Source organism: Staurois parvus, unplaced genomic scaffold, assembly GCF_062004578.1.
Source record: "Staurois parvus isolate SC_StPar_1 unplaced genomic scaffold, SC_StPar_1.0 ptg000090l, whole genome shotgun sequence".
NCBI classification, from domain to species: domain Eukaryota; kingdom Metazoa; phylum Chordata; class Amphibia; order Anura; family Ranidae; genus Staurois; species Staurois parvus.
In genome coordinates, this window is record NW_028317886.1 from 16,401,661 (window position 1) to 16,425,775 (window position 24,115).

The 24,115-nt window shown below is 41.9% G+C and overlaps 1 protein-coding gene across 1 annotated transcript in view; it reads left to right on the forward strand.

Annotated features, from left to right (window-relative positions):
- TMEM154 (transmembrane protein 154) overlaps positions 1 to 24,115 on the forward strand; it is a 62,391-nt gene that overhangs the window by 18,929 nt on the left and 19,347 nt on the right. Inside the window, exons 2-4 of the mRNA XM_089670452.1 lie at positions 1,202 to 1,433; positions 13,007 to 13,034; positions 21,646 to 21,731. Coding sequence (XP_089526578.1) covers positions 1,202 to 1,433; positions 13,007 to 13,034; positions 21,646 to 21,731 — 346 coding nt within the window. The remainder of the gene's footprint in view (positions 1 to 1,201; positions 1,434 to 13,006; positions 13,035 to 21,645; positions 21,732 to 24,115) is intronic.

The window sequence follows — 24,115 nt, forward strand, 5'->3', positions numbered from 1 at the left end:
CTTATGGCATCCAACCCTCTGATGAAGTGCTGTAGCACGAAAGGCCTCAGGAGGAGCCAGTAGCAAGTGTGACTTCCTGACCACTGGGACCACGAGGAGGTCCGGTGGTCTTTGATCCTTGCCGGGTTAGTACATGTTTTTTATCTTTCATATTTACCAGTCTGCTTGATGGCTAATGGTATTTGTGTGCGCATGTGACCCTGGCTTAACTACTGTTGATCCAATAAAGTTCTTGAACCTACTACACTATTGGCGTTCCCTCTTTTCTTTGACCCTCTTGCTGGAGGGTTTCAGATCTGCATCTACCATTTCTGGGGTACCAGGAGGGGGACCCCTGTCTACCTATCTTTTGGGGCAAGAGGGCTCTCTGGACCTGGAGGTATATCACTGCACCCAAGGCTGATGTCAGTATTTGAGAGGGATGGTCTGTGTGTCCTTAGGATCTGCATGCCTGGCTGGTCATCCGGATAAGATTATACACATGCGCATTTAAAATGTGCGGTCGGTGAGTGCGCATTTTTTCTGTTTGATACCAGTCACCTAATAAGGAGGAGACCTTCACATATCTATGATCACTTTATTGTGGAAGGACTTTATGAACTATTTTACCTGTACTCATTGAATTATGTTCATCTTTAATTGATATTCCAGCGCTGCACTATATATATTTAATATTCTCCAAATATGGAAAGGCTTCTTCACAGTAAGAGCTGTTAAAATGTGGAATAGACCTCAAGAGCTGGTTCTGGCCAACTCAGTAGATTGTTTTAAAAAAGGATTCTTTCCTAAAAGTACACAATATAACTGGATACTAACATTTATAGGTAAAGTTGATCCAGGGAATATCCAATTGCCTCTTGGGGGATCAGGAAGGATTTTTTTCCCTGCTGGAGCAAAGTAGTTCATGCTTTATTGGGTTTTTTTTGCCTTCCTCTGGATCAACTGTGGATATAGGATTGTGCTTATAGGACTGTATATTTTTTTCGTTTTATTGGTTGAACTAGATGGACATGTGTCTTTTTTCAGCCAGACTAACAATGTAATAATGTAAGATTGGACATCTTTTTTGACCACCAACATTGGGTAACATGATGAAGCCAAATTTTCTCTTGCTTAATAATTGACCTCATATTTCTTTGTAAAACCATGCTTATACATGTAGGAAACAATGCTTCAGATCATATCTTCTTATATTCTACAGGAAGATCTGCAGAGCACAGAATTTCCTTTTATGCCAAGTACAGTACCAACTGAATTTCATACTGTGTATGGAAGTACAAATGACACAGATGTGGAAGAGACTGACCCAACTGAGAGTCCATTGGAACTCACCACTATCCTGATATGTGCCGCTCCTGTTCTCATATTGCTTCTGCTATTACCTCTTATTTTTTGCATTATCAGGCACAAAAGAAGAAAAAAGCTCGAAGAAGGTATACTCTACAGTTTATTAAAAAATGTAAATTGTATTTGTCATGCTAGTACTGGTCATTTCAGCTCCATGTGTCATCAAAGAGAATCATTAAAGCGGTATTAAACCCTAAACCAAAAATGTAATATAGTGTAGCTTAACAATTATTAGATGTGGCAGCTGCATTTGTTTTCTTTGTTTAGTTTTTTTCCAATCTGTTTTCACCTGGTGATCTGGTTAGTAACACTCCTCCAGTATTAGTGTGCCTCAATTCTGAATGACGGAGCACTGGGGCCACATTTGGACAGCAACTTTTTTAATTTTGGAAGAGGGGAGTGTTAGCTGTACTAGCATATTTAACCACTTGCCTACCGGGCACTTTTACCCCCTTCCTGCCCAGGCCAATTTTCACCTTTCAGCAATTTATTTTGGTGGTATTTAATCACCATTGTTTTTTGGGGGTTTTTTTGTGCTATAAACGAAAAAAAAATAATTTGTCTTAATTTCTGTTACAACATTTTGCAAATAAATAATCTTTCTACACAAATGTAGGCCAAAATGTATTCTGCTACATGTCTTTTGTGAAAATAACCCAAATCAATGTTTATTATGTAGTTGGTAGGAACGTTATAGACTCCACAAACTATGGTATATACAGTATCTAAAAATTGATAAATCCTGATGTACTGACAGCTGATCTCATTTCTTGAGGCCCAAAAATGCCAGGACAGTACAAATACACACAAAATGACCACTTTTCATAAAGTAGACAGTCTGAGGTATTTACTAAGAGGCATGGCGAGTTTTTTGACGTTGTCATGTTTTGTCATAATTTTGTGGAAAATTAAGAAATGAAAATAAAATGTTCATTATATTTTTGCTTATTTACATACTGCCAATGCAGTACAGCGTCATCATATAAATGCAAAGAACAAAGGTATACCGCTCAGGCAAACAATCCAGACCAATCCACGACAGGTGCAGACTCTGGCTCGCCACCACACACGATGCAATAGGAAGAAGGGTCAGTCGCACACCAGAGGATAGATGAATATTCTGTATATTTATTGATCCATAGGACACACAAAACACCAGGACATCAATACTGGAACTGTTAACGCGATCTTGTGCTTAATCATAACAAAGAAAGCAACAAGAGTGCTGTCTTATATAGGCGTTAGTTAATAAAGAACACCTGTCCTAACCAGCACTCCTGAATCCTGAGGCTATGCCTACTAGTACATTGTAACAAAACATCTACATATAAAACTATTGTATCAAAAGCAGTGGTATCAAAAAGCAACAAGGAAGGAAGAAAGAAAAAACAAAGTGGAATAAAAAGAGAAAGGAAGAGAAAAAGGAATAATGAATAAAAATTATGAAAAAATTAAAACTAATCCCAAGTAGACATGCGTTTTTTGTATATATTATTTATATTATTATTTAAATTTTTATCCTTTACAGATGTGGCCCATATCTTTTTGAGATATTATTTGCTTTTATCTGTGTTTGTGCATGTTCATTTCATTTTTTTATTTTCCTTTTTATTTTTTTCATAATTTTTATTCATTATTCCTTTTTCTCTTTCTTTGTTTCTCTTTTTATTTCACTTTGTTTTTCTTTTTTCTTTTCTTCCTTCCTTGTTGTTTTTTGATACCAGTGTTTTTGATACAATGGTTTTATATGTAGATGTTTTGTTACTAGTACTATGTACTAGTAGACATATCCTCAGGATCCAGGAGTGCTGATTTGGACAGGTTTTCTTTATTAACTAACTCCTATATAAGACAGCACTCTTATTGTTTACTTTGTTGTGATTAAGCATGAGATTGTCTGAAACGTGTTAACAGGTCCTGTATTCATGTCCTGGTGTTTTATGTGTCCTACGGATCAAGAAATATACACTATATTCATCTATCCTCCGGTGTGCGGATGACCATTCTTCCTGTCAATATATCAATGGCGAGGCAGTGATCAGGGACAATGACTGGCGACAGTATGTGTAAAAAAAGAAAAAGTAATTTAAAAAAAAATTAAAAATTTTTATTACATTTTTTTTTCTATTCCTGTGACCAGAGCAATACAATGGTACCATAGTAACATTTTACTACTCAGGGCATGTGATTAGGATTTTTTTTTTTATACCAACAAATTACATTGTATAAGCAAGCATTTTTACTGAATGAAACTGATTCATTCAGTAGTTTTTGTGATCAGCTGTGATTGGCTATAGCTGATCACATGCTACAGATCTGTGATTGGCCCAGTCTGTACATGTAATCACCTTGACTAATCACAGCTTGCAGCACAGTTATAAGCAATGAATGGCATGAAAGGAATCCATTCATTGTTTACAACTGTCATGTGATCTGCTGTGATTGGTCACAGTGATCATGTGACACTGGCAGTGGGCCAGTGTAGTGATCTGTCATTGGCCGTGTCCTGTGAACACGGCCGGTGACAGATCATGCTGGAACGTAGCCTGTGGGGCACACATGAGGCGCAATCCTGGGAGGACGTCATATGATAATAGGGTTCCGCTCAGCCGTCATTGTAATAGGCCGGGCGGGAAGAAGTTCAATACACCAACAAATTGAAGTCACACTTCAGCCCACATTTTATAATCCATTACAGCAATAGTTTTTTTTGCCTTTTGGGATAAATGGTTTAATTAATTAAATAATTAATTAATTAAATAAACAAATAAATAAATAAAAGCTGATAATTGCAATAACTATGAATGTACTGGTCAGTTCACCAGGTGAAGATAAGAGAACGAAAGCCTAGAAAGAAACCTAATACAGCCACCACATCTAAAAATTGGTAAGCTGCATTATAATAAATGCATTTGGGTTTAATACTGCTTTAAGGGTTGGTCTTATAAAATAATTTGAATATTCAGTCCTACAGAATTATCACTGTGTAGGCTTACTAATTAAATATGCATATTCCCCCAAAAACTAGCATGACTAAAGCTAGGATCTCCTATCTGATACTGGTATGACCCCTTAACTGTTGGCAGACAATAGCTTCATTCCCTAAAGTTACAGAATAAAGCATGGATTATTGCCATAGTGTGCATTATGTTTAGCCATAGGAGTGTTATTTTTAGCACTTGTTGACTCTTGTTGCTTAAAATAACACTCACGATGGCAAATAACGATTGCTATAGCTTAGTGTAGTGATCATTTTGTAATGTCAGTTTGTTCAAAGGGTTGTCTTTGTTGGACCTCTATAACTTCTCACCACAAATTTATTCTTGCATAAGCCCAATGATGACTGGTTGTCTTTTCCTAGCTAAAGACTCAGGACATACCTTGTGCATCCTAGAAGTTTTTGCTGCAGGAAAAATACTCAATAGCTCTTGGGACCTGCTGTCAGCAGCTCTTAACATCGCCAATAACCTGAAACAGGTGTAATGAAAACAATTGATATATTGTAGTTAGCTGCAACTGTAAGGAGAAACTCTTTAAGGGCTCATTCTCACTAGTGGTTGAGGGGCAGTAAAACCCAGCGGTTGAGCCTCATTTGTACCACCCCTCAGCTGATCCCACTTTAGCTGCAGAGGCAGCTGCCAATGGTTTACATAGGCGGCAGCCACAATGCTTTGCTGCACGGCTATGGCAGGATTTATACCCCCTACCACTTTCGGCAGGCATAAAGCCTATTCAAGTGAATGAGGCCACTCTATAAGTGCCCTGCAACTGCATGAAATGTACACAAATGCGTTGCACCAGTGTAGAGTTCAAGAGGTAAAGTGATTGTAAATGAAATTAAAAAAAAAAAGCAAACAACTTTATACTTACCTGCTCTGAGCAATAGTATTGCACAGAGTGGCTCTGAACCCCCTCCTCTTGGGTCCCCAGCTTGCGCTCCTGGCTCCTCCTTTCTGTCAGGTGCCCCCATAGGAAGATGCCTCCCATGGGGGCACTTGTGTGTGCTCACTCCAGAGACCCGGTACTGTGTCCATTGACACAGATCCCTTGTCTCTAGCTTTGATTGACAGCAGCATGAGCCAATGGCTCCCATTGCCCCAGCAAGGCCTGTGAGACTTGGAAGTGAGGGGAAAGAAAAGCTGCAGCCGTGCACAGAGCTGGATTGAATGAGGGCACAGGTAAGTAAAAGGTGAGGGTGAAGGGCCAAAACAGATGCCTAAACATTTTTCACCTTAATGCAGGGAACGTTTAGGTATTAGAACCACTTTAAAGCAGGAAGTCATACATTGCCTCCTCGCTGCCTGTCAAATGTTCTCTGTAGAGCGATCTGAACACGGATCAATCTTCAGAGACCAAACCTAGAGTGAAAGAACGCTAGAGCCAGGGGCAGACTGACAACTCATGGGGCCCCCGGGCAATAGGGGATCATGGGGCCCCTGTGACCTTGCCCAAACTCAAAAAAGCCTATGAAAAAGGTACCAGGGGCATCTCATGGGGCCCCTACTGACCCCGAGCCCTCAGGTAGTGCCCGAGTTTCCAAATGGTCAGTCTGCCCTTGGCTAGAGCAGAACTCTGGGATAACATAACATTGTCTAAATATAAGAACCATGTGTACTGTACTCTTACTTGAATTCTGGAGTGCTTTGTGTATTTCTTCCTGTAATAAAGACCGGTCATTGGCCGCACTGATGGGGCAGCACTGATACAACTGATGGGCTCTGATTTCCAGCACACATGGGCACTGATGGGCACTATTGGCCGCACTGATGGGGCTTCATTGATCACCAGGACACTGATGATCAGTGCCCTGATGATCACTGTAAATGTCCCCCTGCAAAATGCCGCTTACCGGCTTTCCTCTCCTCATGTGCTGTCAGCGTGAGGAGAGGACTGCCGATAACCGGCATTTACTATTTACCATGTGATCAGCTGTGATTGGACACAGCTGGTCACATGGTAAAAGTGGCTGTGATTGGCCCATTCTTTAGTCATGTGATCAGCTGTGTCCGAAGGGGGGTTTGGTTCTGGGAGGACATCCATGGATGCCCTCCCAGAACTATCCAACCACGCTGTAGTTGTCTTTTGGCTATAGCGTCTTTGGGAATTGGTTAAAAAGTGGAAGAAAATGCATCCCTTTAAGTCCTATAGAACTCTTCACACTGTACACACTTTGAAAAATCTTGCATACTGCATCCATTATAAGTCAATGGGAAGATATCAAAAACACATCAAAAACTGATCAGTGTGTGGTATCTTTAAATGTGGGAAAATGTAATGAATCATAGGAAAAAGAAGATAGAAGGGTATTCCCATAGCCATACACCTATCCGGACATGTCATTATGAAGTAAAAGCAGCCTCAGCTATCTCCATCCAAGGCCATTCCCCCAATGTACTTCACCCAGCCCCCAGGACCTAATCTTGAGGCATTCAGGCTACCTTCATGATTAAGCCCTGGGAGAAGGGCAAAACGCGTTGGGGTGTGGTTTCTGATGTAGTGAGCTGAGGCTGCTTTTACTTCATAATGACATGGCCAGAGAGCTGTGCGGCTCTGGAAATATCCTTTTATATTCATAGTCTAGATGGTCCCACTCCCAGCCTGCACCCATCTAGTAGCTTCCACCTCTCTGGACTTTGGCGGGAGCCCCTAAGCTTTATTTAGGATCATCATAAGAAAAAGAAGATGTTCATCAATACAATAAACTGTGCTAACCCGGTGACCTGAATTTTCTTTACACCATTTAGTCACCGGTCACACCACTGGGATTTAAAATCGTGCAATTTGTATGCAATTTCAGCGTTATTTCAGGTGCGATTTCTGAAGATTGTATTGCTACAGTGAAGATTTCTTGCAATTTGCACTGCAATTTTCATTATATTCTATGAATGTGAAATTGCAACACAACTGCAGAAAAAGTGATGAAAGAACTACTTTAAAAATCACGCTGCAGCAAATCGCACATGTTAAGACACTGACATTCACATTCATTAGATTATTATTATTATACAGTATTTATAAAGCGCCAATAGTTCGCTCAGCACTGTACATTACAATGGGGGACAGAACAATAACAATACAATACAATGCAAAACATGAGGGGATTGAGGGCCCTGCTCTTTCGAGCTTACAATCTAGGAGGGAGGGGATGGTGGCACAGGAGGAGAAAGCTGTGGGGGATGGAGTGGTAGAAAGAGTGGAGGAGGTCGGCAAGTTAGCAGGGGGTGGGGTAGGCTTCCCTGAAGAGGTGGGTTTTCAGGGTGCGCCTAAAGGAAAGGAGAGTAGGTGATAATCTGATGGGTTGGGGCAGGGAGTTCCAGAGGATGGGTGACACCCTGGAGAAGTCCTGGAGGTGGGCATGGGAGGAGGGGACCAGGGAACTAGAGAGAAGGAGGTCTTGTGAGGAGTGGAGTGTGAGTGCTGGGTGGTACTTGGATATTAGGTCGGTGATGTAGTTCGGGGCAGTATGGTGGACATTTTTGTACGTCGCTGTTAGGATTTTGAATTTGATCCGTTGCGCAATCGGAAGCCAGTGGAGGGATTGGCAGAGGAGGGTGGCGGAGACAGAGCGTTTGGAAAGGTGAATGAGTCTGGCAGCCGTATTCAGGATCGACTGAAGCAGGGATAGCCAGCGGCGAGGCAGGCCAGTAAGGAGGGAGTTGCAGTAATCAAGTCGTGATATGATGAGGGAGTGGATCAGCTGTTTAGTGGTTTCTGGGGTTAGGAACGTGCGTATTTTGGCGATGTTGCGGAGGTGGAGTCTGCATGAGTTTGTTAAAGATTGGACTTGGGGCTGGAAGGATAGGTTGGAGTCCAGAATGACACCAAGTACTCTGGCCTGCAGGGCGGGTTTGATGGTGGAGTTGTTGGACATGATGGAGAAGTCAATGGGGGGTGGTGTGCGGGCTGGGGGGAAGACAAGAAACTCGGTTTTGGAGAGGTTCAGTTTAAGAAAGTGGAGCGACATCCAGTCTGATATGTCGCTCAGTAGGTGTGTGATTCGGGCGGAGACTGAGGTGGGGGGTTGAGAGATAGATTTGTGTGTCGTCTGCATATAGGTGGTAGTTGAAGCCGTGAGAGTGTATGAGTTGGCCAAGGGAGGAGGTGTAGATGGAGAAGAGAAGGGGCCCAAGGACGGAGCCTTGAGGGACCCCAACAGAGAGGGGGAGTGAGGGGGAGGTAGTAGCATTATAGGTAACGCTGAAAGAGCGTGGTGACAGGTAGGATGAGAGCTAGGAGAGAGCAGAATCTCTGAGGTCGAGGGAGTGCAGTTTTTTGAGGAGGAGGGGGTGGTCGACTGTGTCGAAGGCTGCGGAGAGGTCAAGGAGTAGGAGCACTGAATAGTGGCCATTAGCTTTGGCGGTTAGCAGGTCATTGGAGAGTTTGAGTAAGGCAGTTTCGGTGGAGTGTAGGGGACAGAAGCCGGACTGTAGGGGATCAAGGAGGTTGTTGTCGTTGAGGTGAGAGCTTAGGTGGGTGTAGACTAGGCGCTCGAGGAGTTTGGATGTGATTGGGAGCAGGGAGATGGGTCTGAGGTTGTTCGGGTCATTGGGGTCCAGGGAGGGCTTTTTAAGTATGGGGGTGATGTGTGCATGCTTCAGAGTGGAGGGGAAAGTGCCGGAGGAGAGGGAGAGATTAAAGATGTGGGTGAGGGAGCATAGGATGAAGGGGGAAGGAGGTTGTAGGAGTTGTGAGGGGATAGGGTCGAGGGGGCAGGTGGTGAGGCGGGCATCAGAGAGGACCTTGGAGACTTCCTCGATGGTAGTAAGGTCAAAGGTGCGGAGTGTTGAGGGGGCTTCAATATGAGGAATGTGGGGTGAGGTGGAAGTGGAGGTCAGAGCAGTGGTGGGGTCGTGGGAGAGGGGTGATGACGGGGTAGCTGAGTGAGGGAGAACGGGGTTGGAGGGAGTTTGAGCAGTGATGAAGTCCCTGCGGGTTATGTCGAGGGAGAGGGGGGATGAGGGGGTAGCTGTGTGAGAGGGGACGGGTTGAGAGGGAGTGTGAGTTGCGGCAATGTCCTCCAATTCCAATTCGCAAATTGCACCAGTGTTACTAGGCATTTAGGTAATAGTAGAAATGTTTCCTTTCCCCGGATTGTGATTGGACAGTGAGAACGATGCAGCAGTTTTTAGAAGTCCTCTGTCACTCTGCTGTCTCCTCCTGTCAGCATGTTCTTTATAGGCACATGGGCACTGTAGTATTAGGCAGATGTAAACATTTACTGATATTTATATGCAGAATCTTGCTGCTGGCAGAGGCTGGCAGAAAGATCCTGAGTAAAAAAACACAAGTTATGTTCCTTAAAGACCTCATGTATACTTACGTAAATTTCTTCTTCATCCTATAGTGTTTTAATTTACACATAAACTCTCCTATGTACATGCACATGTATGCATACACACATAAATGACTCCACTCAAACATAACATTTTACATTTGTTTATTTTACAGCTCTGATTGCATTGCTCAGACTAAATGGCACCATTTCCCACAGCTGAGCCATTTTATATGGGCAATGTGTGTTGATATCAGACATACTTTTATTATGGGAGTGCACAAAAAGCATATACATAACCACTGAAAACAATTTAAATATTGTCATTACTATAATCATGGAACTGTTGTAGGTGTGCAGGCAGCAGATGGTCTTTAACTTTTTTGCTCCCCTGCTTATAGCTATTTTCCACACTTTCCCTTTAGACTCAGTTCCTTCAACGGCGACCTGAAAGTTGTGCGACTTATGGTCTGTGCGACTTATTTGCCTGGGTAATCTTCCTTTAATGTCGGATCCAAATCACATCAATATAGATGAGGATCTGACTTGGAGGCGACTTCCATTAAAGTCTATGGGCACAAGTCAGATAGAAGTCGCCTTGAAGTAGTACAGGAACCTTTTCTAAAATCGGAGCGACTTCAGTAGTGCTAATTAGGACAGCTATCACATGACATGCGACTTGAGGTCTCACAAGTCGGATCCCAAGTTGCGGCAGTCTAAACCGAGCCTTATCAGCCACTTTGCACTTGTGTTCATGGCTAACACACAAATATCAGAGTACTGCCAGCAGGCTGGCATGCCGGTGACCTCCCTAAAGCGCGGCGTGCCAAGGTCCTCAGCTTCTGGTGCACTTTCATGATGACAGGGAGGTGGGTGGGTCAGGCTTTGTGACTGACAGCCCAGGGAGCTGTCAATTAAACCAGTGAAGTCACATGCCAGTAGAGAGGGCATATGTCCTGGGGGTTGCCAACCCCTGATCTTTTGAAAACAAGAGGTCAACATTGAGTCTGTTACCTTTTATGCCAAAGAATTATCATTATTACTTTTTTTTCCTTGGTTGGTATTAAAATGTATGTATAACCAAAACATCTCTTTTCAGAATAGAGAAGGGTTAGACTCTTAAAAAGTTAATTGCCCTCCTGCTGGAAAGCTTCACTTCACTACTTGTCTAAGTGACACAACAGAAAGTGATAGGAATTATGCCCAAAGTTAGGGGAATTCCCATTTTAGGGTCACCATACATGCTACAGTTTGACCATACAATCCTCATACAATCAGCTTTAGATATACCAAAATGTAATATGAGGACCTACCTAAATTATCCAGTTAGGCAGGCCCTTCCATTTCACTTCATAGTTTTGGTGCCACCAGAACATTTGTTCGCATTGGAGGAGTTTCCCTCTCCTATTTCCTCTTATTTATGATTTATTTCTGATTTCTGCTTATTTTTTTATCTCCATGCCAATGGTCTCCAGTACAAATAGAGGAGTAATTTCCCTAGGGGGCCATAGACCACAATAAAAACTTGGCAGAGGGTTTAACCCTTCCATACTCAATCCTTTTTCATGTTCTGGGTAACTACTGGATAGCTACTAGATAACTGAAAGCCCGACTCTGGGAAACTCTAAAATTATCCTATGAGGAAGGCTTTGTGAAGTCGAAACGCATCAGCTTTGTGGATCCTGTATACATGTAACCAATAAAGATATACATTAAGAAGCTTTCTGAGTTGCCGACTACTTGTATTGTGGATATATCCTGTGAGAACTGAACGCCCTAGTAAGTGCATCGGTTTCCAGTCTCTATGCAGGGAAAAGAGCAGTTGAGCATGGGTAAGATCTGTTTCCAGATCTAAAGGGGCGCCGGAAGTGGTAAAATTACAGCTCGGCAGCTTATTTTTTATCACCCATAGCCTCCCCTTTTTACTCCCGATGGTACGTGTAAATGAGCCCAAACTAAGTTGGACAGTTTGCATGGTGAACTAATTGCAAGAACTAGAACTAATTGCAAGATAAAGCTGCAGATATGGATGTAATTGAGTGCCAGTGGCTGTCATTTGTTGTCTGTCAGACCTTTTAGGTAGGTATAGTGCTTGTGCTTTTAAATATGGATAATATGGAAAAATTCACTATTTTACCAAAAGTGTAGTTGATGTTTTTAGTAGACTTCCAGCAGAGGCAGTAAGTCAGTCAACTGTAAGACTAGCCATAAATTAATCATTTTTTTTTCTGGTTGAACAAAAAAAAGACCTGATTTCCCCATCCAGACACTTGATGTGGATGGGGGAATCACCCCCGTTGTGCCATTGTATTCTGACAGAGAACAGATTTTCCCGCTGTTAGAATACATTGATCAGCACTGCTGGCTAAAGCCAGCGACACGGAATGTTCGGGAAAAACTCAACAGGCTGGTTGACATCTATACAATCAGCCTGCTCATACATGGATTGAAATTTCATCCAGTCCTTGCTGAACCAACCGAATATTGATCCATGTATGGCCAGCTTAACCCCTTGACGCTGAGCGTACGCAAATTAGTGGCCTCACAGAACTGGTTTTTCTTCTGGGGGGCCCCTAATTTGCGTACCTGTCTTTCTGTTGGGAGCGCATTAAAAATATATAAATACATACAAATACTTAGATCAAGGTTTAATCTAGGTCAGTGACAGGGTTAGTGTTTGGGTCAAGGTCAGGGTCAAAGGTCAAGGTCAGTTTTGTTTTTTGTTTTTTTGGGTCAGGATTTTTCTTTTTAATGTTTAAATTAGTATCAGTGTCACTTAGTAGCAGGATTAAAAAAAAAAGTAAAATGCACACTATTGTTTTTGGGCTGTACTGTGGGTACAAACAACAACTAAATACACAGATGTGGTATCGCTGCGATCGTTAGAAGCAGAAGAAATTTTTTTGGGTTGTTCTTTGGTGGTTGGTTACGGTAGTAGCAAGAAATATACAGCTCAATTAAAAAAAAATTTTTTTTACTATTTTGGGTCAGTTTTACTTTGGTTATAAAAAAATCAGGAGATACCCATTACTATTTACCACCAAATGAAAGCCCAATTTGTCCTGAAAAAACAAAACGCGGTATAATCCACCTACATGCACAAAGTAGTTGTGATGATATGTACAGTTTTACTAACACATGTCAAAGTTGCAAAAATGTGCTTAGGCGTTAAGATTTGTTTTACCCTTAGGCATGAAGGGGTTAAGGAATTAAGGAGATCGAAACCTTGGGACAAACAGAGATATATACATAAAAAGTTACAATAAAAAAATAAACAAAAATTGGGGCAGACTTGATGGACCACTTGGTCTTTTTTTCTGCCATCATTATTCTGTTTCTGATTTTTTTAATGTTATCCTTTCTAAAGATTTTTTTTTCTGTCTCCAGATAATCCACCAACAGAAGATGTTAAAAGGTGAATATGATTTGTGTTGTGTGTTGGAAGGATTGGCTCTCTGTAAATGCACTCCCTATGTATTCTGTCCTCCACCCTTTTCATATTCTACAAGACAGAACAGGAATTGTTCCATTGCCCAGAGGTTTGTGTCAGGTCCCAGTCCTGCCCAGCATAGCCTCTCCCTTCTCTTGTACTTTGTTTATGGCGTGTACCTTGTATGCCTTGTAAATGGTTGTTTTACCATCACTGGGCTGCTCCACACAACCAGGTTTTTTATGTATTCTGAAGTGGACATTTCATGTGTGTTTCATGCATTTTACATTTACTTTTCATACATTTTATATGTCCTTTCTGGGAGGGGGGACTTTCTGCATCATGCATTTTAGATGCATTTCATGTGCAGCAACTTAGATTTAAAAAAAAAAATGCTGTTCATATACTGCTTGCATAACTTTTGGGCCCCATTCACACCTAGCATAACTTGAATATGCGTTTTTGTGCACTTTTGGTGCATCTTTAACACATAGGACAGTCAATTCATTTGAATGGGCTGTTCTATGCACAACAAATATGCCAAAGAAGATGGAAGACCTTTTTAGATGTAGAGCTTCGCACTTTGTTTTTATTGCGCATTTTGTGGCATTGTAACACATGCGTCTCCTGGCCACGTTTGGGGTGCCATTTAGAATTAATGGCTGCTTTGTCATGTTTGTTGCATATAGGACAGCCCTTTGAAAATAATTGGCTATTCTATGTGTGTAGCGCAACAAATTGTGCATATGCATGTCATTTTGTGATTGAGGCCTTACTGTCCCTGGCCCATACCTTTCATTCATTAGATTTCAATTCTTTCAGTCATGGAGGCTCAGCATCACATGTGGGCATAACCTAGTGTAGTCAAAATGCAAATACAGCCTGCCTAAGATCACCCACTCCTCCAGACTGACATTCACCCATTAAGGCATTTTGGTATCAGCAAAATTCTTCCCAAGAACCAGCCCACTGCTTATATCAAGGCTGAAGGCTCTTTAGAAGGGTACTGAGGCAGGGTACTGTAATGTTTTCAGAAAGTCAGCAAGCCCCTCCAACAGTCATATTCTGCTTGCATTGCATAGAGCAGCACAGAGGTCTAGTGAAAACATCACTGGGGCTAAAAACATAGCATGTTGATCAGGGGGGAAAGGAGAAACCAGAGAAGGCAAAATACAAGCAGAATAAACTTTGGCTTGAAATGATCTCCTGAACAACTATGTATGGCTGAGGACCATTGGATAAAAGTTCTTTATGGTTTCTCCAAAGGAAGGCATTAACTTCAGCATAGTAACATTTTTAAATTTACAAATGGAGCACACTATAAAACAATCCTCTGACAAATAATTGTGACATTAAAAAATGATTACACGACTCAATGTGAACAATCATGTTTGAGAGTTCAGTCACCCTCACCTTGAAACAACCAATTCAGTTTAACGACTTGCCCGCCACCCTATAGTAGAACAACTGCTACAGGGCAGCAGGGCTGCACAAAATTACATACATATATATATATATATATATATATATATATACATATATATACATGATTTGCATTTCCCGGTAGGGGGCACACGCGCCACCATTGGCAGCTACCAGGGGCAGACTGACCATTCAAGCACTCGGGCACTGTCCGAGGGCCCGGGGTCAGTAGGGGGCCCCTTGAGATGCCCCTGGTACCTTTCATTGGCTTTTTCATAGGCTTTTTTGGGTGTGGACGAGTACACAGGGGCCCCTTGATCCCCTATTGCCCGGGGGCCCCATGAGTTGTCAGTCCGCCCCTGGCAGCTACAGATGTTAATCACCGAGTCCCAGCCGGAGATTGCCCACCAAACTGATGGGAGAGACCTGGGTGTAAACAACACAGGTCTCTCTCCTGTCAGCAAGGACATACTGCTGTGTATCTCTCTGCACAGTAGGGAAATACACAGCAGCATGTTTCTCTAGTAAAATACACACAGCACACACAGTAAAACAGCACACAGTTGACCCTTTGATAGTCCCAGATGTTACCCACTTCCTGCCCAGTGTCATTAGTACAGTGTCAGTGCTTTTTATTAGCACTGATCACTGTATTAGTGTCAGTGGGCATGTCAGTTGCAGTTAGTCAGTCCCCCCCAGTGTCAGAATTCCCACGGCAGTCCGGCAGTCCCACTATAAGTCGCTGATCACCGCCAATACTAGTATAAAAAATAAATAAAAATCCCATTATCTATACCGCCATTTGTAGACATTATAACTTTCACGCAAACCAATTAATTTACACGTATTGGGATTTTTTTAGCAACGATATGGAGCAGAATACATTTTGGCCTAAATTTATGAAAATATTTAATTTTTTACATTTTTTTTTCCTGAATATGTTTTATAGCAAAAAGTAAAAAATATTGTGTTTTTTTCAAAATTGTCAACATTTTTTTGTTTATAGCGCAAACAATTAAAATATTATAGGTGCTCAAATACCACTGAAAGAAAGCTCTATTTGTGGGGAAAAAAGGAAGTAAATGTAATTTATGTACAGTATTGTATGACCGTGCAATTGTCAGTTAAAGTAACGTAGCGCCGTATCACAAAAAATGGCCTGGTCAGGAAGGGGGGTAAATCCTCTGGAGGGCAATTGGTTAAAATAGAAATGAAAGGAAAAACATTTGTGTATACATATAAAAAAAGCATTACAAATACCTTTTTTTAATTTACAAGTGATCACATAATTTCTATTCCCTGCTACACAAGAGGCTTTGAGAGGTGAGGGTGGAGAACCAGCAGTACACCAATCTTCCCAGTGAATGGCTGTGTGGGGGGTGAATGTCAGTACAAGTCTGATCATTGGAGGACAGGCAGGCTGTTTTCTCAGCACAGCTCGAAAACTGACCATGCTGGGATGGATGTGCTGTCATGCCTAGTGTGCTCAGTTTGAAATAGGAAATAAGGGGGACTGGCAGGATTGCCAGAAATTTCACACAAAGGAAGCAATACAAAGAGGACACAATATTTTTTAACACAAGTACATGATACAACCGACACATATCAGGTATTTGAAATGTTGGCGTAACATACTGTATTCTTTAAGTAGTTGGTTGTCATCAGTTTGTATACTGTAGATTGTTACCCTTTTCTTAATTACAGGAAGATGCATAGACTAAAAAATACTTCCAATGAAAGAAATACCGAAGTTACTACTGCTGACATCCTTCTGGAAATGCTAGTTGCCTGGCTGTCTCTGGCCTCACTATTTTCTACATCACTGATAAGGACCCATTACAAAGCTAGTAAAGTCAGAATTCTTAATCTGCATATTCCTTCTTGGTCACTGATTCATAACTGATTGAAGCCATAATAGACAACTGCCATTTTCATAAGGAGAGCAGCCTACATATTTCTGAATCGCCTGTGCAAGGTTCTACATGGCAGGACAATGTATTCTTTTAATGAAAGCTTCAGATTTGAAAAAAACATAAACTTTTAAAATTAAATTAACCTGTCAAGTCTAAAATGAGATTTTAGTGATTGCACTTACAGTAGGTACACTACGGGGCTATGTAAAAAAAAGGTTTGCTGATCAATTGTGACAAACGACCGCATAGCTCCAGTAAAATTTGCCATATTCAGTATAATTATCTCCTATGATTGTAAGCACCATTTGTGACCATAATGTGGTAATTTTTAAAATGCCTCAATCAACAAAAAAAATATTATGGCCACTAGATGGTGCTTAAGATCTTAGGAGATAATTATATGAGAGAGAATATGGCAAGTTTTGATAAAGCTGTGTGGATGTTTGTCACATTCGTTCTGCCTACTTTTTATGGATAGACAGCTAAGTGTATATAAATCCAAAAACAAAAATATATTGCATGAAATAGTAAATAAAGTCAGTGCTAACCACATCAAATGACCAGCTGCGTGCAGTAAGTGTAGTTACACAGTATACAACTAATATATGTAAATGTGATGATATAATTACATGCAATAGTATAATTGAGTGTCCACAAATGACTGATGATTGATGATCGTTAATTACACGTCAGTGTCCCAACCTCTTATGTGAATAGTTCACAAAATGTGTAAAGTGATAAAAACATAGAAAGTCCAATATTATTAACTTCCAGCTTTCACCAAGCGATTAGAGAAGCACCATCCATGTCAAACCTCCATCGTACAGTAAAATTACAAACTATCCGCAGTTTGTTGTCTAAAGTATTTATGTAAAAAGTATGTTGTCTAACATTAGGACAGCAATGAGTGTTTTTTAGTATGGTTCCTACATGGCTTTAGTCTCCCCAGTTGATGGACTGAGGTTAATGCACTCTGCCAAGGATCAGTGCCATTGCTTGCATCCACACAGAGTCATCCACCATAATAATTGCTCATAGAGTAGTAATTTGATTTAGGACCCACAGTATGAACAATAAAAATATCCACCATTAAAAACTCATTAACACATGCCACTTTGCAAACTTACGTAAGGGGCCGAGAGACTTGCAGGGGATGGTGGCACAACCTCAGGCTCCTATAGCACTGCTCAACACCATTTTGCATGACCGTGTGTCTTCAGGAGCTTCTCAAGGGCTTGAGGTCATGTCACCATTCACTGCAGGTCTGGTGGCCCCTTATGTAGATAGCACTACCCATTCTGTTTCTGATACTTTCTAGTCTTCCTCTTTATTAAAGCAGAGTTCGGGCCCCTGACACCTCCCCCAAACAAAGTTAACAAATACTGTGGCTGCTGACTTTTAATAGTATGGCCAGGGGCGGACTGACCATTTGGAAACTCGTGCACTGCCCGGGGTCAGTAGGGGGCCCCAAGAGATGCCCCTGGTACCTTTTTCATAGGCTTTTTTGAGTTTGGACAAGGACACAGAGGCCTCATGATCCCCTATTGCCCGGGGGCCCCATGAGTTGTCAGTCTGCCCATGAGTATGGCACTTACCTGTCCATGCATCCAGCAGTGTCCTCACCCCAAGCTCATTCTTCAGTTGGCTGTCGGGTGGAGGCGCCGCCATCATGACTAAGGGAAACTGGCAGTGAAGCCTTGCAGTTTGACCGCCAGTTTCCTACTGTGCATGTGCGAAGTGCGCTGAGCTTTGTGAATCGGCTGAAGTCTTCTGGGACCTTGGAAATGTCCCAGAGGGCTGCGGGACCGCAGCGAACTGAAGTGGGAAAAACCAGGTATCTGCTGCCCCCACCCTCCAAAAAGATGCCAAATGTGGAAGTAGAGGGGGTGGGGGGGAGGCAGAAAAGTGGTGCTTCAACTTTTGGGTGGAACTCCACTTTAATTCTGGCCATTTTTTCTTTTTTCCATCTTGACCTTTGACTTTCCTTCTTTCTCTCTGCTGTTACGTGTCTTCATCTTGTTCCCCTTCCATTACACATACTCACTTCCTACACCAGGGGTCTCTGCAACCTCCCTGTATACATGTCCAATGGCCACCTTGGCATTCAGCGTTGCTACAATAACATTGGGCGGACTGCCAGTGTGAGTTGCTTTCACTGCACAGGCACGCAGACACGCACAGCATTGGAGACCAGACTGCCCACCTCCACAATGCCTAGCAACAGGTACACACAACTCTCTGGGATCGTAAGGCCTGCTTTTTTTCACCTATGGCTGTCGTACGCGTGCGCAACAGAGACGTACGCAGTCCGCCATTTTGTTAAAAATCTCCATTTTCTCCCTTCACTCTCCTTCCCCCCTCCCTCCTCACTCTGAGAGTCACAGTGACAGTGTATGTGTGTGTTAAAAAATGTCACAGGAGGGTCATAGGAGCTATAAAGGCCACCCGCCAGGGAGCCTGGGTCTAGCTGTCTGAGAATCTGTGACATTTCACACCTCGGAAGAAATAAGGCAAGCTTTCTCAGGAGTTGAGAGAGATTCCAACCTAATAAAACCTACTCAGCATAGGTGACAGAATCAGATAACACGTCTCAAAATCCATGTTTCCCCTATGTCTCATATCTTGGAATATGAGAGACTTACATAAAAACCGGACATATCGTCAGATGGACGATGAGCAGGCGAACAGTTTGATGGGTCACTCACCTTGTCTCGGACACACAGGAAAGCAGAAAAATAGATCTCGCAAACCCTTCAGTGTACACTTCCATAATTCATATCTAACCAATCCTCAGACTTGTCTGCATAATAATCTACCCGCGGGTGGGATGTCACTGGTGCAGATGGAAAGTTATAGGCCAAAATATGAGTTACAGGAGATTTTTGCTCTTGTTGAGGCATCCACCCATAACTCCACACCCTAAGCGGAGATTGGTCCATGACATCAGAGCCACCCCCTGCTGGGGACTACAAAACAGGCTGTCAGGCCTAAGAGTGAACGTTGAAGAATTCTCCCATTGACCATCGTAACATAGGGAGATCAAAGCACCCTTCTGCTCTGAAACTTGGATCTGCTAACCCAGGACTTTGGCAAGTAATTTAACCCTTTCACCTCTCTCTGATATCTCTTTGCTGTGCTGTGGTTCTTTGTATATGTATATATATATCTTAGGTACGTCTTTTTCTGTAAATATTTTTGTTGCACCCGTTTGACCTTTTAGTAATAAATCTTTCCTTCTGAAAGTGTTGAACTGTTTCTATAGCGCTTTATTGCAATTTACGAATTCCTGCCTCTAAAGAGAATGCTACTGTGTTTGTTTAAACCTCTGTATAACCGGCCTGCGGACTGTTTTATACAGACGATTATCTCAATCATTATAGTGTTATAGCTGATATTGCCATGTTTCCTCTTTCTCTGTACAAAAAGGAGGTGGTGGCAGTGTGAAGGGTTAATTGCCTAATTAACCTGACCCAGTAACAGTCGCTCAGGCTGCCGGTACATTGATCTGTGGTCCATTAGCTGGAAAATCGTTGTGCAGGGTGCAGCTGGGTGTGGCATTGTTACGCACATCACATCGCGGTTCTAGATCGGCTAGTCCTTCGGTGACGAGTTTGGTGAGAAGGTCTGGGGTCTGACACCGCAATCGTGACAATGGCAAATCTTTAATTATTAATACCACTGTAAATTTTACTTTACTTTAAGTGATCCTGGTTTTCTACATTTAAATTTTGCCCAAACAGTGGTTCTGATCGCTATTTTGTTAGTGTGTTGGTTTTTGCCATTTTTGTGTTTGACGGTTATTTTAAACTTGTTAAACTGGTGGGCTTATGATGTCATTATGATGCCAGGGGGCTGGGCTGGGCCTTGATTGTCTTCACTGATTGGTTGATTGTCTGTTAAATGTGTCTTGGTTTGCACTGCACTTTGTTAATTGCCTGATGAAGGGGCCCTACGTGACTCGTTGCCACTATATATATATTATGTGACCACTAAATAAAGCTTTGGACCCTTCTGAGGATTCCTTGGTGACATTCTTCTTCTTAGTCCTGGGCCAGGGTGTGACAAATTCAGGCCTGGGCTGAGAGGCCACTGAAGCAAACTCAGCTCTGGGTGAAGATCCAGCAATGTCTGTGGTATGTGAGCTCTCTGATGGCCCTGTCAAAGACTCATAGTCCTCAGTAGAGTTCCCCCAATCTCTCTCTTCCTCCTAATCTTTGGGGGACCAGGTTTCCTGCCCTTCCTCCACCTGTAAACATTATCAACAGAGCACAGGCCTCAGCCACGGATGTGTGGCCAGGCGTTTGTAGTCCACTCGGGTGCCGCAACCATCCCTGGTTGGTACAGACAACGATGAGTGGTGTAGAAACAGAGCACACTTTACTGTAACATGCAGGTATTTGCATAGCATAGTCTTTTGTAAAAGTCACCTATGGAGCAGCAAAGGGATGTCTGGTAGCCTGCTTCCTATTCTAGGGTGATAACACTCAATCAATGTATTTTATCTATGATGGAGCAGTTTTCTTGGACTAGGACAGAAGTGTTAGGACTTCAGAACATCTCCTCCTCCCCTCATCTGTACTACATACAGGGGAGGCTTTTTGTAGATCACAAAATACACTGTAAGTGGGAAAGTTGATAACATTGTTTGAAATAACAGTTCATTGCACAGGAAGTTCCACACACATTGGAATATAGGCAAGATCAAAAGGCATTTTCTCTACTTGCTGAAAATTTTGTTTGCCTAAGAAAGAAACCTAATGCAGATACCACCTATAAGGATTGGCAAGCCACAATATATAATTCATTTTTGTACTTGCATTCATTTATACTGTATTTTAATAAGTAGAAACAATCTGACTAACTAAAATTGGGACACAAAACATAGATGTAATAGTAATGATCCAAGCTGGAACTGTCTGTCCAACTCCCCAAATCCTTTCTTTGTGAGTGAAAAATAAGTCAGAATTATGATCCATAGCCTGTGTGGTGCTCATGTGATATGCACTAAGTAATAGCTACATCCCTTTACATGTCACTTTATATGTCATTACAATACCACATGGATTTTTTAGATTCATGAAACCGCCAAAAAGTAGTATATTTATATATCTTCACATATATAACTAAAACTTCTCCTCACGTAGTTCCTTGTATGAGCATCTACATTTGATAAGAAATAAAACTAAATTATTTCAAGACCTGTGTGGATTTCTATGAATTATTCAGAATCAACACATTTTCTATTTATTTTCATGTCCCAGCCCTATCTTTGAAGAAGATACCCCATCAGTAATGGAAATCGAGATGGAAGATCTTGACAAATGGATGAGCAACATAAAGAAAAATAGTATGTCTTACATTTCAACTACTTTCCATGTGCTCTCAGAGTGCTTTATTTTTCTCACTCTCTGAATTGATTCCTATGGATACATTTTTTTCATGTTTGGCTCATAAGAATGTGCTTTTATACTGTTTATCTCTCCAGAGGCCTGTAATTCTGCTTTGTCAGATAATAGGATAGCATGGTGTGCTGCAGATAGTTTGCTTTATGACAAGTTATTGCTCATAGAACTTTAGCACTTAGTAGCTCCTGGTGATTCGTAACCTTAATCTCTCAGAAAAAAAATAAAACAAAACATATTTCCAATACATCTATTTAGTAAATGAATGTTCATACACTTTACTATCATGTCAGGGGTAATTAAAGTACATCTGTCATCTGCCACCAACAAATGCCTCACTATCTGTATAAACTCTACAGGTGCATCTGTGCCATCTGCACAGAACTATGACACAGTTTATCACATTTGTGCTACACTGCATGCAAACTATAGCTAAGTATTTCTTTTTATATGAAAATTTCTACATGAAATTCTATCAAATAGACCAGGAGTTCCCACCCCTTCAGCTTATCAACTGCTTCATGAAGTTTCAGATTGTTCATAAACTCCCAAACATTTATTATATAAAAAATTAATAAATACTAATTTAGTTAAAAGAAGTACAGATAATCATAATAATGTCCTCCCTTCCTCTAAATATCCATTATGGTTTGGCAAAATGCCGAATTTTTAGTAAATGTGAAACAATAAGTTCTTTGAGGCTACTCCTGTCACTTAGGGGGGAGGGGGTTTACAAAAACCGGAGCACTCAGAATCTGGTGCAACTGTGCATGGTAGCCAATCAGCTGCTAACTTCCGCTTGTTCAATTAAGGTTTGACAATAAAACCTGGAAGTTGATTGGTTTCTATGCAGAGCTGCACTGGATTTTTCATGCTCCAGTTTTATTAAATCCCCCCTATGGCTCTCCAACAGAGTCTGTGGTGGGTGTACTCAGTGGCTCTCCAACAGAGTATGAGGTTAGTGTACTCACTGAATGTCCAACAGAGTTTGGTAAGGGGGGGGTATACTCACTGGCTCTCCAATAGAGTAGAAGGTGGGTGTACTTACTGGCTCTCCAACAGAGTTTGGGGTGAGTGTACTCACTGGCTGTCCAACAGAGTTTGAGGTGTTGGTACCCATTTGTTTTCCAATAGCGTTTGTGCTGGGTGTACTACTTGCATCTCCAACAGAGTTAGAGGGGGTATACTTACAGGCTCTACAAGGGGTTTGAGGTGGATGTGCTCCCTGGCTCTCCAACAGAGATTATTAGAACAGGTACTTATATAGCACTGTCAATTTATGCAGGGTTTTGCATATATAATGTACATTCACAGCCCCTGCCCTCCAGGAGCTTACAATCTAAGGTCCCTACCTCACATTCATACATACACATCCTAGGGCCAATTTGGATGGGAGACAATTAACCTACCAGCATGTCTTTGGAGTGTGGGAGGAAACCGGAGTACCCGGGGAAACCCACACAGGCACAGGGAGAACATGCAAACTCCAGACAGGTGGTGTCATGGTTGGGATTTAAATTGATGACCTAAGTGCTGCCAGGCAGAAGTACTAACCACTTATCCACTGTGATGGGTGTACTCACTGGCTCTCCAACAGAGTTTGAGATGAGTGTACTCACTGGCTCTCTGGCAAAGTTTGTTGGAGAGCTTGTGAGTATGCCCACCTCAGAGTTTGGCGGGGACTACTCACTGGTTCTCTTACACATATGTGTATCTTTCTCAGAAGGGCAACAGTGAAAACACACAACACAAAGCAGCTGGTAAATAAGTCCAGTAATAACACACAGCTAATAGAGACAACTTATAGCAGCTCTCACTGACAGTTGGCCATGTATCCCTAGATAACGCTGTCTCACAACTAGTCACTTCACATTTATGAATAGGGACTTGCATGGTGCTTTACAGAGACCTTATTAACTGACCCCAGTTACCTTCCATCATTTGTCAACCACCTTTTAACCATCAGGCATTTAGTTCATGTTTGCCAGTTAATTCTACTATGATCCATCCTCCTAAACAGTAGGCGCACTTTTATACAAAGTACTATATTCCCCTTCCACCCTACGCATCATACAAGAGGTTCATGCACTGAACTCAGGCAAATCCAACTTTTTGCTACCTGTTTAAAGTTGGGTGGTGTGTATAACTTTTAGTGTAGTCTGAAAGCACTGTACATGGAAAAGAATGGCCATTCTGGAAATGTGCCAAGCAAGACACAGAGGTGGCCGTTGTTCGTTATGACTGATCTGGTAAATGATTTGATGTGGTGTATGTGCAGCAAAATCAGAGGACATTGGAGCACCATGGGATACAATTCTGCTGTAGGAAA